This window comes from Somniosus microcephalus, chromosome 13 (assembly GCF_052327205.1).
Source record: "Somniosus microcephalus isolate GS21.2 chromosome 13, FLI_Smic_1.0, whole genome shotgun sequence".
NCBI lineage: Eukaryota > Metazoa > Chordata > Chondrichthyes > Squaliformes > Somniosidae > Somniosus > Somniosus microcephalus.
This window is the reverse complement of record NC_140999.1, coordinates 169567085-169580159: the sequence shown is the minus strand read 5'-3', so window position 1 is coordinate 169580159 and position 13075 is coordinate 169567085. Positions and strand designations below refer to the sequence as shown.

General features: G+C 42.2%; 1 protein-coding gene across 4 annotated transcripts in view; it reads left to right on the top strand.

Annotated features, from left to right (window-relative positions):
• arhgap40 (Rho GTPase activating protein 40) overlaps positions 1-13075 on the top strand; it is a 159833-nt gene that overhangs the window by 129428 nt on the left and 17330 nt on the right. For all 4 annotated transcript variants that reach the window (XM_086005559.1, XM_086005558.1, XM_086005557.1 and 1 more), the window contains exons 5-12: positions 438-601; positions 2249-2414; positions 2954-3045; positions 3424-3501; positions 3626-3785; positions 5214-5296; positions 10735-10941; positions 11693-11818. In XM_086005559.1, the coding sequence (XP_085861685.1) occupies positions 438-601; positions 2249-2414; positions 2954-3045; positions 3424-3501; positions 3626-3785; positions 5214-5296; positions 10735-10941; positions 11693-11818 (1076 nt within the window). The remainder of the gene's footprint in view (positions 1-437; positions 602-2248; positions 2415-2953; positions 3046-3423; positions 3502-3625; positions 3786-5213; positions 5297-10734; positions 10942-11692; positions 11819-13075) is intronic.

Below are 13075 nucleotides of genomic sequence, written 5' to 3'. Positions count from 1 at the left end.
CTGTGGAACTAGCACATTTCGCTGATTTTGCTAAATTGGGAGTCTTGTGCACAGCTATGGCACTGTATAGTGTTGGAATCCCTGATATAAAATGAGAGTTATGACGAACTGCAAAACCAACTTTGCTAAAATCTTCTAATGGTGAATGGACTGCCAACCTTAAAAGTAAACAAAAACCAAAATATTTTCTGAAATGAGAATGCATGAAAGAAAATGGAAATTGAGATTCAGGTTTTAAGAGATTAGGGTATATCATCATTTTAATGCTGGTGTTAATCCCTTTACCTTAAACAAGTAAATTCTGGTTGGAAAATATACTCGATCGCGTCCAAAATTTTTGCGACGACACATCTGCCTTTGCTTGCAGAATTACATTACAGCAAATGAATTACAGCTTTCAACACAGATTTCTGAGTGAATGTTTACTTTTTCTGTAGCCTGTTCTGATGAACATGAGACTTCATCAGCAACACAATGTGACCCTTCGAAGAAAGAAATTATATGTTTTGATATTTCTTATTCCGAACAAGCATCAGTTTTGCGAAGCAGAATACAATATAAAAATGAGACTAGAAAAAGGAAGGATGATGGGACTTTGCCTGTAAGTAATCTTTGTTATTTTTCTTTTTGTCCTTCTGAAATCAGCTTGAACATGGACTTTACGACTGCCATGCCTATTTCATACTGAACACTTTTTCTCATACCTAAAGCTTAGAGAAGGGATTAATCAGACAAAATAAATGCTTCCACTTTGCACCAGTCACACAGTATTGCCACTATATTGTGGACACTTTTGCCTGGTGAGGTATGATTCATTATTGTTAGTATATTTTTCATAATCATATCATTTTTAAAAGTTTAAAATATATTTTATCAATTTAAAATTGCCATGCTCTGTAGACAATCAATTTTTTCCTCATGTAGGAGCTAAGAAAGAATGGGGCGAAATTGGGTTGCTTTGCACAAAGCAACTAGCGCCCAGGTGCGGCACCGCCCACACCTCCCGCAAAATTCAGTGGGAGGTTAGCGGTAGCGCCCTGTGGCGCTGCGCCACCGGCGATGATGTCATCGCTGTGCGCAGCGCCCCACTTGCACCCTGGCTGTGATCTTTGGGAGCGTCCCCTGACTTACCGCTGGACGCTATGTCCGACGGGGTCAGGGGAGCCTACCTGCGGCTGGGGAGGTGCTATTTAAAGGCGAGGTGCGGGACGGCCATTTTTGTTGCTACCTGCCTGTGCTCCCGTCCCCTGCCTCCTGAACGGCTCCTCGCCCCCCCCCCCCCCGCCCCCCGCGGAGTGCCGGCTGCACTCCAAGAGCCCGGCACTTCTCTTGAGTGCCCAGCTCTTTTGCTGGCACTCCTGATCCCCGGGGGGCCCAGCTGGGCCCTGGGTCGCGCTGTGCAAGGCCCCTCCCCTTTAAGAAGGGGAGGAAGGCCTGCAATACCGCAGCGCGACAGGCCGCAGCGCCTGTAGCACCGCAATATTGACTCGCAGCGCCCCAAGAGGGATGCGGGGCGCTCAATTTCTGGCGCGGGGGCGCTAATTTTTCAGGGGCGCTAAAAGTAGCACCCCGGCATTTGGGGCACTACTCAATTTTTAACCCCATATCTATTAAAACATTTTCTTCCCAAAGTACACGGTGGAAGTCAATGTCAGCGATGCTCACTTTGAGCACCTTTTCCCACTGAGCACTGCCCTCCATCCCAGGGCTCCTGTCAGCCAGGATCCATGGACCTGGGAGGGGTGAGAGCTGAAGCCTCTTGAGGTGAAGAGATTTCTTTTATCATGCAGTTTGTGAGCATGCAAATTGCATAATAAATAAATGACCTCCATTGTCCAAACATAAATCTTAACAACTAATAATGTTGAGAAATGTCCTTTTTAAACCTGCAGGCTTCCTGAGCTCCTGCCTGTGCTTTGTACTTTAAGAAAAAAAATCAGCAATAATTGTGGGACACTGCAGCTTAATGTGTTTAATTCAAAATGCACTTGCTCATTGACCCTACCAGTCACCAGAAACCTTGATTTCAGTTTAAATAAACTACAATCCAGAGGATATTAACCCTATATTTTTCTTTGTACTATCTTTGTTTTTCCTTCGGCAATTATGTTTTACAAATGTGCAGTACCTTGTGATATTCTTGGCCATTATTGAATTCAAACAATATTTGGATAACTTCACAGAACTCATCTCCCAGCACCTTGCCTCCCAGGTTAATCAAAGTACTCTATTTTGCTTATTTTAATAGCAATATGGAATGCGTAAGAATAAACTAGGAACAACCAGAATAGGTGATCTCTCCGCACAGGACATGAAAAAAGTTCACACTTTGGCACTAATTGAGCTTACAGCTCTCTTTGATGTCTTGGATTTGGAGGTGAAGAGACACAAAGCAATAAAAGTGAAAGTACAAGGTAGGTGTTGAATGCACACTCCTTCAACTTTACTAAACTGAAGTAAAATAAGGGTGTTAAGATGTCTGTTTATAACAAAACTGCTTATCATGTGAACAGTTAATTGCGTTGTAGAGTTCATCAGGCAGAAATTGGGCTGGTCAGAAAAAAGCTTGGCAATTTATTTTTATCCTTCCTGAACAAAAGCCCTATTTAATACTTGGAAGGGCAAGTCTTTTATTCTGAAGTAGCTTCTCCTCTTTGCAATCTGTGGTTGAGCGGGTAGGCAAACTTTTCCACTGCTGCTGTGAAGCCGGACACTAAGAGCAGTCCAGGGTGAGTCTTCTTGAGGTTCTTCTTTCCTCCTGACCTTCTGCTCAGTAGAGATCAGAGCTCACTGTATGAAGGATTGCAGGTACGAGTGCCTGACAGTCAAAAATCTTATCTTCCAACATAACGGTGTAGATAAACATTTACAATTTGTGGAATGGTAGAGCCATCAGAAATTCTAATCGTCACGGCAGGACTGCAGTACTCATGCAACTTTTGTTTCTGTGCAGATAATAAACTTTTTGGTGTCCCACTCACACACCTGATTGAAAATGATCAGAAGATTGTCCCCAATACCAAAGTTCCACTGTTTCTTAAAGAGGTGAGTCCTGTTTATTTTATTGCAATATATATTTCAGGAAAAAATAGACAAGTGTTAAGTTAGAAGTACAGAATATAAAAGCTCCAAGCATCTAGAAATGCTTCAGACAAGGTTAAGTGCAATACTTGATATATTAAAGATTGCATCCAGAGGTACAAGAAACTGCAAGGCCCTAAGATTATGCCGTGCAATACTAGCATACAAAAGTTTAACTCATTTGCCTGAATTTTCTCTCTATGCAAAATCAGCAGAGCATTAACCTGCTTAAAATAGACAGGTTAATTCCTCGGCCAAAATAGAGAGAGAGAAATGTTAGATGAGTACATTATGCATACATGTAGCTTGATACAATGCAAACTAATTCCATTTTCCCCGCAGTTGCTCTGCTGTCTGGAAGATAAGGGGTTGGAAACAGAAGGGATTCTCCGCATTTCAGGTTCTGTTGCTCGAATAAAGGTACTGCTAACTAAATAAACATTAAATTAAATTAAACAAACTTAAATTTACTAACTGGTACTTTTGCAATTGTAACATTCAGTACTTTATTTTTAAATAAATGCATTTTTTGTCTTGCCTACAGAATTTGCAACAGGAGCTTGATGCAAATTTTTACCAAAGAAATTTTGACTGGAAGAAAGTGCATCAAAATGATGTAGCAGGCTTATTAAAGATGTTTATCCGTGAATTGCCATGTCCCTTGCTAACAGCAGAATATGTGACTGCTTTTGCAGCAGTCAAACGTATGTCCTTTTTGTTGTTCTCACTTTACTTAAATAGTTTATTCATGTGGGCTAATAAATGAAAGTCAGCATGGATTTGTTAAAGGCAAATTGTGTTTGACTAACTTTGATGAAGTAACAGAGAAGGTTGATGATGGTAGTGCGGATGATGCTGTGTGTATATGGACTTTAAAAAAGCATTTGATAAAGTCCCACATAATAGACTTATTAGCAAAATTAAAATCCATGAGATTAAGGGGGTAGTGGCAGTGTGGATACAAAATTGGCTAAGGGACAGAAAGCAGAATAGTGGTGAACAGTTGTTTTTCAGACTGGAAAGAAATATACGTGGTGTTCCCCAGCGCTTCATATTAGGACCACTGCTCTTTTTGATATATATTAATGATCTGGACTTGGGTAAACAGCGCATAATTTCAAAGTTTGCAGATGACTCCAATGTAGCAAACACTGAGGACAGCAACATACTTCAGGAGGACATAGACAGACGGGTGAAATGGTCAGATCAAATTTAACAGAGAAGTATGAAGTGATACCTTTTGGTAGGAAGAATGAGGAGAGGCAATATAAACGAAATGGTACAATTTTAAAGGGGGTGCAGGAACAGAGAGACCTGGGGGTGTGTGTATACAAATCTCTGAAGGTGGCAGTTGAGAAGGCTGTTAAAAAAGCATATGGGACTCTTGGCTTTATTAATAGAGGCATAGAGTACAAAAGCAAGGAAGTTATGCTGAACCTTAATAAAACACTGGTTGAGCCTCAGCTGGACTATCGTGTTCAATTCTGGGCACCAGACTTTAGTAAGGATGTTGAGGCCTTAGAGAGTGCAGAAGAGATTTACTAGGTTGGTACCAGGGATGAGGGACTGGAGAAGCTGGGGTTCTCCTTAGAGGAGAGAAGATTAAGAGGAGATTTGATAGCGGGATAGAGGTGTTCAAAATCATGAACAGTTTTGATAGAATAAATAATGAGAAACTGTTTCCAGTGGCTGAAGGGTCGGTAACCAGAGGACACAGATTTAAGGTGATTGGCAAAAGAACCAGAGGTGACATGAAAAAAAAAGAATGCAGCGAGTAGTTACTATCTGGAATGCAATGCCTGAAGGGATGAGGGAAGCAGATTCAATAGTAATTTTGAAAAGTGAATTGGATAAATACTTGAAGGGAAAACATTTTACAGGGTTGTGGGGAAAGAGTAGGGGAGTGGGACTAATTGGATAGCTCTACCAAAGAGCAGGCACAGGCACGATAGGCCGAATGGCCTCCTTCTGTGCTGTATGATTCTATATACATTTAAGTTTTTATTAAATAAAGGAGCACCACAATGGTTTGTTTTATCTGTATTAAGTAAAGTCTCATACATTGTTCCAAACCTTTAATTAATAAAAATGACTTCTTATTTACATTGCAACAACTTTTCCATTTCTTTCAGATATCACTGATCAAACACAGATGATACATGCCCTGAATCTTCTTGTGGTGATCCTTCCAGAGCCATATAGTGCTACACTAAAGGTAGGATTTAATATATAAATGAAGGTTTCTCATACTAAAAAGCCACCTTTTTGACCTCTACATTGTCAGCTGTGGCTCAGTTGGTAGCATGCTCGCCTGAGTCAGAAGGTTGTGGGTTAAAGTCCCACTCCAGAGACTTGAGCACATCAATCCAGGCTGACACTCCAGTGCAGTGCTGAGGGAGTGCTGCACTGTCGGAGGTGCCGTCTTTCAGATGAGAAGTTAAACCGAGGCCCCGTCTGCTCCCTCAGGTGGACGCAAAAGATCCCATGGCACTATTTCGAAGAAGAGTAGGGGAGTTATCCCTGGTGTTCTGGCCAAAATTTCTCCCTCAACCAACATAACAAAAACAGATTATCTGGTCATTTTCACATTACTGTTTGTGGGGGCTTGCTGTGCGCAAATTGGCTGCCGCGTTTCCCACATTACAACAGTGAATCCACTTCAAAAGTACTTCATTGGCTGCAAAGCGCTTTGAGACGTGAAAGGCGCTATAGAAATGCAAATCTTTCTTTATCATTTAGTATTCAGCATAAATTGAAAACTTACGGGACAAAGCTAATAAAATCTACACTTTCCAACCTTGAAAGGAAGTGACTGAGAGGTGACTTTATAGACATATAATCGATAGTAAGTGGTGCAGGAAAGGTCAATTTAGAACTCTACTTTAAACACAACCATGTCAGTCGGATGAAGCAAACTTAGGACTATAGTCAGGAAGTTCTTCACACAAATGTGGATCAACAAATAGTAGACGCAAGGGCCTAGAAATTCATTTTGGGGCGCCCAGCTCGCCTGGGCGCCGGAATTACCGCTGCGCGCGGATCCACTTGCGCAAGTGGGATATTCAGTGTCAGCGCACCAAGTGGAAGGCGGCTGCTAAACAGGGGTTTCGGCGCCCCGCTTGGGCGCTGAAACTGATTATCAGCGCGCTGGTGGCCGCAGCGCCACCCGCAGCGGAGCGGCAGGCTGCGGTACTGCAGGCCTTCCTCCCTCTCTTAAGGGGGAGGTGCCTGCAGCAGCTGGAGCCCCGATCGCGAGTGCCGGCAAAAGAGCCCGGCAGAACGGAGAAGTGCCGGGCTCCCGGAAACCAGCCGGCAATGCCGCCGGGGGGGGTGGAGGAGGCCGGGGAAGGAGGTGCGGGCAGGCGGCCGCCGAAAAAGCGGCCGGCCGCACCTCCACTTTAATTACCGCCACAGGTAGGCCCTGTGTACCGGTCGCTGTTTGCGGCCGGCGCTGAAGAGGCGGGCGCGACTTAATATGGCGTTCTTCGCGGAAACGGGGCGCTACGCACACCGATGACGTCATCGGTGGCGGCGCAGCGCTACAGCCTAACGCCGCCATTAGCGCACCACTGAATTTCGCCTGAAGTTTGCAGACTGGCGCAAAAGCCCTCTTTGGGCGCAAACTGGTGGCGCAGGCCACTGAATTTCTAGGCCAAAGATCCTAGAATCATTTAAGAAACAGTTGAATGCTATGATATGAAGATTGCAGGATCATTCTACATGGATAGTGAAGATGTGCCAAATGGTTTCCCAGATGTATACCATCTAGATTTATTTTGTGAAAACTATTCATTCAAATAATATCTATATTTATACGTAATATTCCTGAACACACTGCATCATCAACAAATTTAAAACATAAGAGGGGAGGCGATGAGTAATATATCTTTATTTCAAATGTTCCTTATTCCATTTCAATTTCTTTTCTGCCTTCATAAGCTTTGAATTATATGGGCAGCCAGGAGTGCAGCACTGATAATGGCAGTTTGTACTTCTCCTAGCCTACTTTGTTACAGGGAAGGAAACAACAACAGAAAATGCTGGAAACACTCAGCAGGTCAGGCAGCATTGTGGCTGAAAAATGGCACCTCCAACGCTGCAGCACTCACTCAGTATTGGACTGAAATGTCAGCCTAGATTATGTGCTGGGGTAGTAGAGTGGGGCTTAAATCCACAACCTTCTCCCACAGAGGCGAGTGCTACCACTGAGCCACGATGACATTATATAGCAAATAAAACTCAGATTTTGCCCCAAAGTTTAAGCAAATAAATTTGATTCATGAAAGCAAAGCGACGTGAATCAGTCACCCATGAAAGAAAGACTTATGAAATAATACTGAGCGGCCTGTGGGTGGCGCTGTCCAGGGAGAGTATAAATACCCAGGCACGGGCCCAGCTTGCGCAGGACATTCTTAACAGGAACTAATGAAGGACACAACTAGACCTTCATGTTGTAAAACAGTTGATTAAAGCTTTAACGCTTAGACCAAGTGCCTAGTAGTTTTCTTACGTCACAAAGAATATTATTAAAAACCTTGAAGATTTCCTCTGGTCAGTACAAGTTAACAAAATCACCAAAATTAACAAGGAGATTCTTGTCACCATTTCTAGCAAACTCATAAACCTGTTCTTATAAAGCTCACATATGATTTTGCCAAGAATAAAAAAAAAAAATCTTTCCATTTTGGAAATGCATAGGGATTAGAGAAACTCTTCCCTTGGTATGTACGTATGACTACTGGTGTGTATTACGTCTGTTTGACTTTGTGCTGGAATATTATATATTCTTGGGTTTTGCTGATTAGTGCTCCTAGCCCAACCTCAGGACCAGACTTCCCCTTCCCTCAGTTCCCTGGTGCCTGCTCCTGGTCACACCACTGTGCCCACACTCAACCTCTGCCTCAGATAGTTTTCCAGCCTGGCCTCTTGCTCGATCTCTGCCTCCCAGACATCCTAATCCTTCTGCATTTCCCTCCAATGCTTTGGCTCTGTGTTTCTAGTCTAGTCTAGTTGTCTCTCCTCCTCCACCCAGAGGGCCTGCAGCAGTGAAGTGATGAGGAGTTCAGACTGAGTAAGCTAGAGGCTGGAGCTGGATCTGGAGTGGGCACTGACTGGGCCAGAGGATGATCGATGACTGAGTAGGCCTGTTGGAGCATGGGATGAGTGAGCTTGAAAACCCATGAGCAGTACCACAGGAGTTGCACTAGGATAAAAATTCCAGAATCTAAACTACGAATGGACATTGTCAAATTTTTAATGGAGTTCATGGAGCTTTCTGTTCTTGAAGGTAGTAGATATGAAAGGACAGGATGTGTCCAGTCTATAAAACGGAGTCTGAGGATACAGTAGACTACTCTTAGAATATTTACTTTAGGAAGAACTTAGCTGAAAATGGCTTGACGCTATTCTGGTTTTTATCCAGGACATCTCATTGAAGATTAACATTACTTCCCTGTAACAAAGTAGGCCAGGAGAAGTACAGTCATTACCAGTGCTGCACTCCTGGCTGCCCTATCTGCCTGTTCTGGTGGACGTAAAAGATCCCATGGCACAATTCAAAGTAGAGGAAGGAACTCTTTCAGTCTATTTATCCCCTAACCAACACCACCACAACAGATTTTCTGATCTTTATCTCGTTTTCCAGGCCTTCACCAGGGGGGCACACCAGTCTGGGTACAGAGAGTTGTTGTGCCAGGCCTGTCAGAGTGGGAGGAAGCACTGCCTGATTTTTTTTTCCTGATCATCTTTAATTCTGGTGTTGGGGCATGTGCACGGCTGGGCTCTAGGAACACGTGAACAGGCCCTTCTTATTTTGATGCCCCAAAGTCTTTCTCTTGAACCTTGAGCACTGAGGCTTAATAGGCAGACCCTGCAGCCAGCATTCATGACTGGGTAAATACAGGAACCATAGTAAAGGTCATGTCTCCCTTAGCTACCTTAAATTTACATGGGTGGATGTACCTTGGCCTGATTGGACAGATTCACAGGAAACTGGGAGGATGGGATGGAGTGTGACCCGAGAAGCTTTCTGTCTCCACTTGCCACAGAGCTACTAAAAGATTAGTGGGGGCAGGGTGGAAACCCGAGGGCACAGTGTCAGCATCAAGAACTCCCAGTACAGCACAGCTAGATGCAGAGTAAACCTCCGTCTACTCCGAACAAAATATCTCAGCCAGAACCTCAGAAGAGTGCCCCTTACTGCACAAGTATGGCATTTTTCCATTTCCACATAGCTTCTCTGATGGAAATTGTCAAAGTTAGTGCCAATTATGGTCAGATTTATGCTTCTCTATAACATGCCAACTGGAAACTGGATTGAAGTGCTCAAACTCATTTTACATGGAACATTTACAGCCAGTAGAGGAGATTTTCTTAACCTCAAATGGGCTTGGGTTAAAACCCACTGCATCACCCAGAACCTGGCATTCATAATTTAGATTTTTTTCTTGAGTATTATATGATATGAAAAAGCTAATATAGTAATGTTAACTTCATCAGGTATTGAATCACAGAGGGACTGAAATTATACAGTTAATCTAAATTTGCTATCTATGTAATTCAGTAACTCCTACTTTTAACGTTTCGTTTTAAATGTCAGGTTTATTGAAGTAAGACCCAGCCTTAAAAATGGTCTTAATTTGTGTTTTAACAATTTACACTTCAAGCAGTTTTTAATGCTGAGGTCAGTTTGGAGTGACAGTGAGCATCATTTGCAGTGGCATCATCATCAACAATAACAACTTGCATTTATGTATCACCTTGAACATAGTAAATGTCCCAAAGTGCTTCATAGAGGAGAACAAAATGGTAAGCAGTAGTAGAAGAATTTAGAGCAATGACCAAAGGTTTATTCAAATGGATGGATTTTGAGGAGGCATTTGAAGTTAGGGAGAGAAGCAGCAAATGTAGGGATTAGGGACACTTCCAGAGTGAAGACTCATCAACTATGATGGACGGAGGGAGACAAGGTGGAAGCACCTGACAGGAATGTCCAGGTGATTGAGTTGAAATCTGTCTGCACTACAGAAGTCTATTATCCATGAATTTCCCTTAATAATTGACCTTTCTAATATTTTGTGCTAGCTGTTCTCAAATGTGCAAATGCTGCTATCTTTTCATCTTTTGGCCTTTTGGCTGCACTTTCAGTGAGCCTGACATTATTTGAATCGCCGAATTTGACTTTCAACTTTTCAAATTCTTCTTAAGAGTTGAGCACAATAGCTCAGATATTCATCCTGGTCACTGAGCAAACTTAATTATATTAAGTTCTGATGAAGGGTCATCGACCTGAAACATTAACTCTGTTTTTCTCTCTCCACGGATGCTGCCTGACCTGCTGAGTGTTTCCAGCATTTTCTGTTGTTATTTTTAATTATATTAAATATCAACATGGTTAAATAGTGCCTTTTTTGTGTGTTTAATTTTTACTTTGCAAAGATTGCAGGGTAAAAATTATAAGCTGCTGTTATTCTACAAACGCTTAGCGAGCTCACACCAATTTCCTCTGTGATTTAACACAGCTGTTAACTTGTACAAGAACACTGCTGGTTGTAACATCTACTCCATCATGTCTATTTATGGTGCTTATCCGCAGCAGTTACAGAACTAATGAGTTAGTGTTCTATATATAACCACATTTTCTACTTTCTGCAGTTTCTGTTGGAGTTTCTTCGCAAAGTGATTGATAAAGAGAAGAAAAACAAGATGAATCTCTGGAATGTTTCCACTATAATTGCTCCTAACCTCTTCATGCACAAAGGAATTCCAAACAAAATTCCTGATGGGAATGAGAAGCAGCAGGCAGAGAAAGCTGCAAATATTGTTCGGATGCTCATCCACTACCAGGACCTTCTCTGGACTGTACGTTAACTTTTTGGACACTATAAAATGAAAAATAATTTAACTTCTAACATTAATTCCAGAAGAATTGCTATTTGTTTGCTTATTTTGACAACCTTCTGTTTTGGTTAAGAATGATTTCTGTGTAAAGTTGTACAAAAGTAAAACTGAGATATGCATACAAGACCATTTTCATGCTGCTACTTTTGTGTCACTGGGCAGTGGCTTCAAAGTGCTGCAAGCCTCCCTGGAGCAAGCTGTCTCGCTCCATGTCACCTTGACACTGCACGGGGAACAACGTCAGTGCTGTGTCAAACCTAGCTCAAATAATATTCTGGCATTTAGTTGAATTCCCTGGACTCTTCATAAATTGAAGCATAACCTGCATATACATTTAAAACTTACCACCCAACCACTGACATCTGCACAGGAGTGTAAGGGCACACGCATGGAGCTCTCTCCTGAGCTAGGCAGTACAAATAAAATATTGCTGGCTGCAAATCAATCTCAGATAAGTAGCTGCAAGTGTAAGTGCAGCTTAAAGACCACAGAGAAACATTATTTTCTAGATAATTGGAAACACTGCAAATTTAATTCGTTGTGACCTGATTATTTTCAGAATTAAATACATTCAGATTAAAACTTGTGATTTAAGCAGAAGAATGAGTCAACTTTATTAGGGGTGTTCTCCATGTATTTTTGCCCATACCCTCAGTGTTAAATGAAAGACTGAGAAACGTTTTTTTTTTCCCCAATTCTTTTTGTATTGTAGATTCCGTGTTTCCTTGTGGCGCAGGTGAGAAAACTGATTGAAAACAGCAGTAAGAAGTATGATAAGCGTCTAAAAAATCTGCTGAAGAAGATTCACACAGACAAGCATGACAAGCAACATGCAGAAGTGCGTATGTGCAGCTCAAATTTGCATTCCAGGTTACATTTTCTTCCCAATAATTACTTGAATACAGAGGAGCCCTTACAATTAGATTTTTCATATTTTCAAGTGTATGAGGTTATTAAGTGGTGAGATTCTAGCGTGTCTATATCTAATCCCATTTTATAACCCCTATCCTTGTCAAAATGACTTCTATTCTGCGTGAAAAATATGCAATTTCTAGGCTATTGTGACTTATAATACCAGTAATTACTTGTTGCTTTCTGAGTGAAGAGTAGTTAATGAGGAAACCGCGCTGAAGAAGAAATGCTTCCCATTGAGTGTTCTCCCTCATAGTTTATCCAAATTTCTTATTTTTCCGACTTAAGAAATGTAAGTTTTTCCCAAAAACTCGCAACCTGGGGCCTGAAAACACGTGGGCCTAACATCCCGTGTGTGGCTAGCTGTGAACTCCAGCACTGACCTCGCCAAGGTTAGCAGGGTCAGGGAGAGGTCACTTCATTTAAATAAGATGGGCAGCGGCTGCATCTTAAGCAGCTTCCTGCTTGAGGAAGCCGCAAACTACACCGTGGCGTTCCAGGGGGAGAGGCCAAGGGCTCCCCTCCAGAAATTTGCCCCATCAGTCTCTTTTTATAAGGAGCTCAAAAATCCATTGAAATTGTTTACTACTCTGAAGATCAAGGCCTGGATCCCTTTATGTCCTAACCACCTTGGCTGCTACATCTGCCTTCATTTGACAGACTGACCACTAATGCACACCCAGCAAATCTCTGGCTGGAACCAAGGAAACTCTAAACCTGGGAGTGCCTACGTCCATGGCCACACACCCTCTTCCACTACTGCCTTTGTTCGGGGTGAGTGGAGGCTCTGGCCTCAACAAAGAGCTATGGAAACTGCTGGAGAAGGCTTGAACTTGACAAATCAAGGATGCAGTTTAATTTGCAGCCCTCCTTCCAGTTATTGCAGGTGTCTGGTAGAAAGATCAATGGTTTTTGGCCATGTTGACTTGGCTTTCTCAGTTGGAAGCGGTCAACTCTATTGATATGATCAACAAATCAATTCTTGGACAGCGGGCATTGTGAGAATATGGATTGATGCATTTCTCAATCCTGTATTGCAGTCCCAAAGTATCGTAGTGTTTTGATGGCTCAATAAAGTCCCTGGTTACATTTGTAAATTGTGTTTGTACTGGGTATTATCTCTTTTTTTATATATATATTAATTTTTACTTTTTAACTTGTATGTTTATGTAATAAAGAAGTC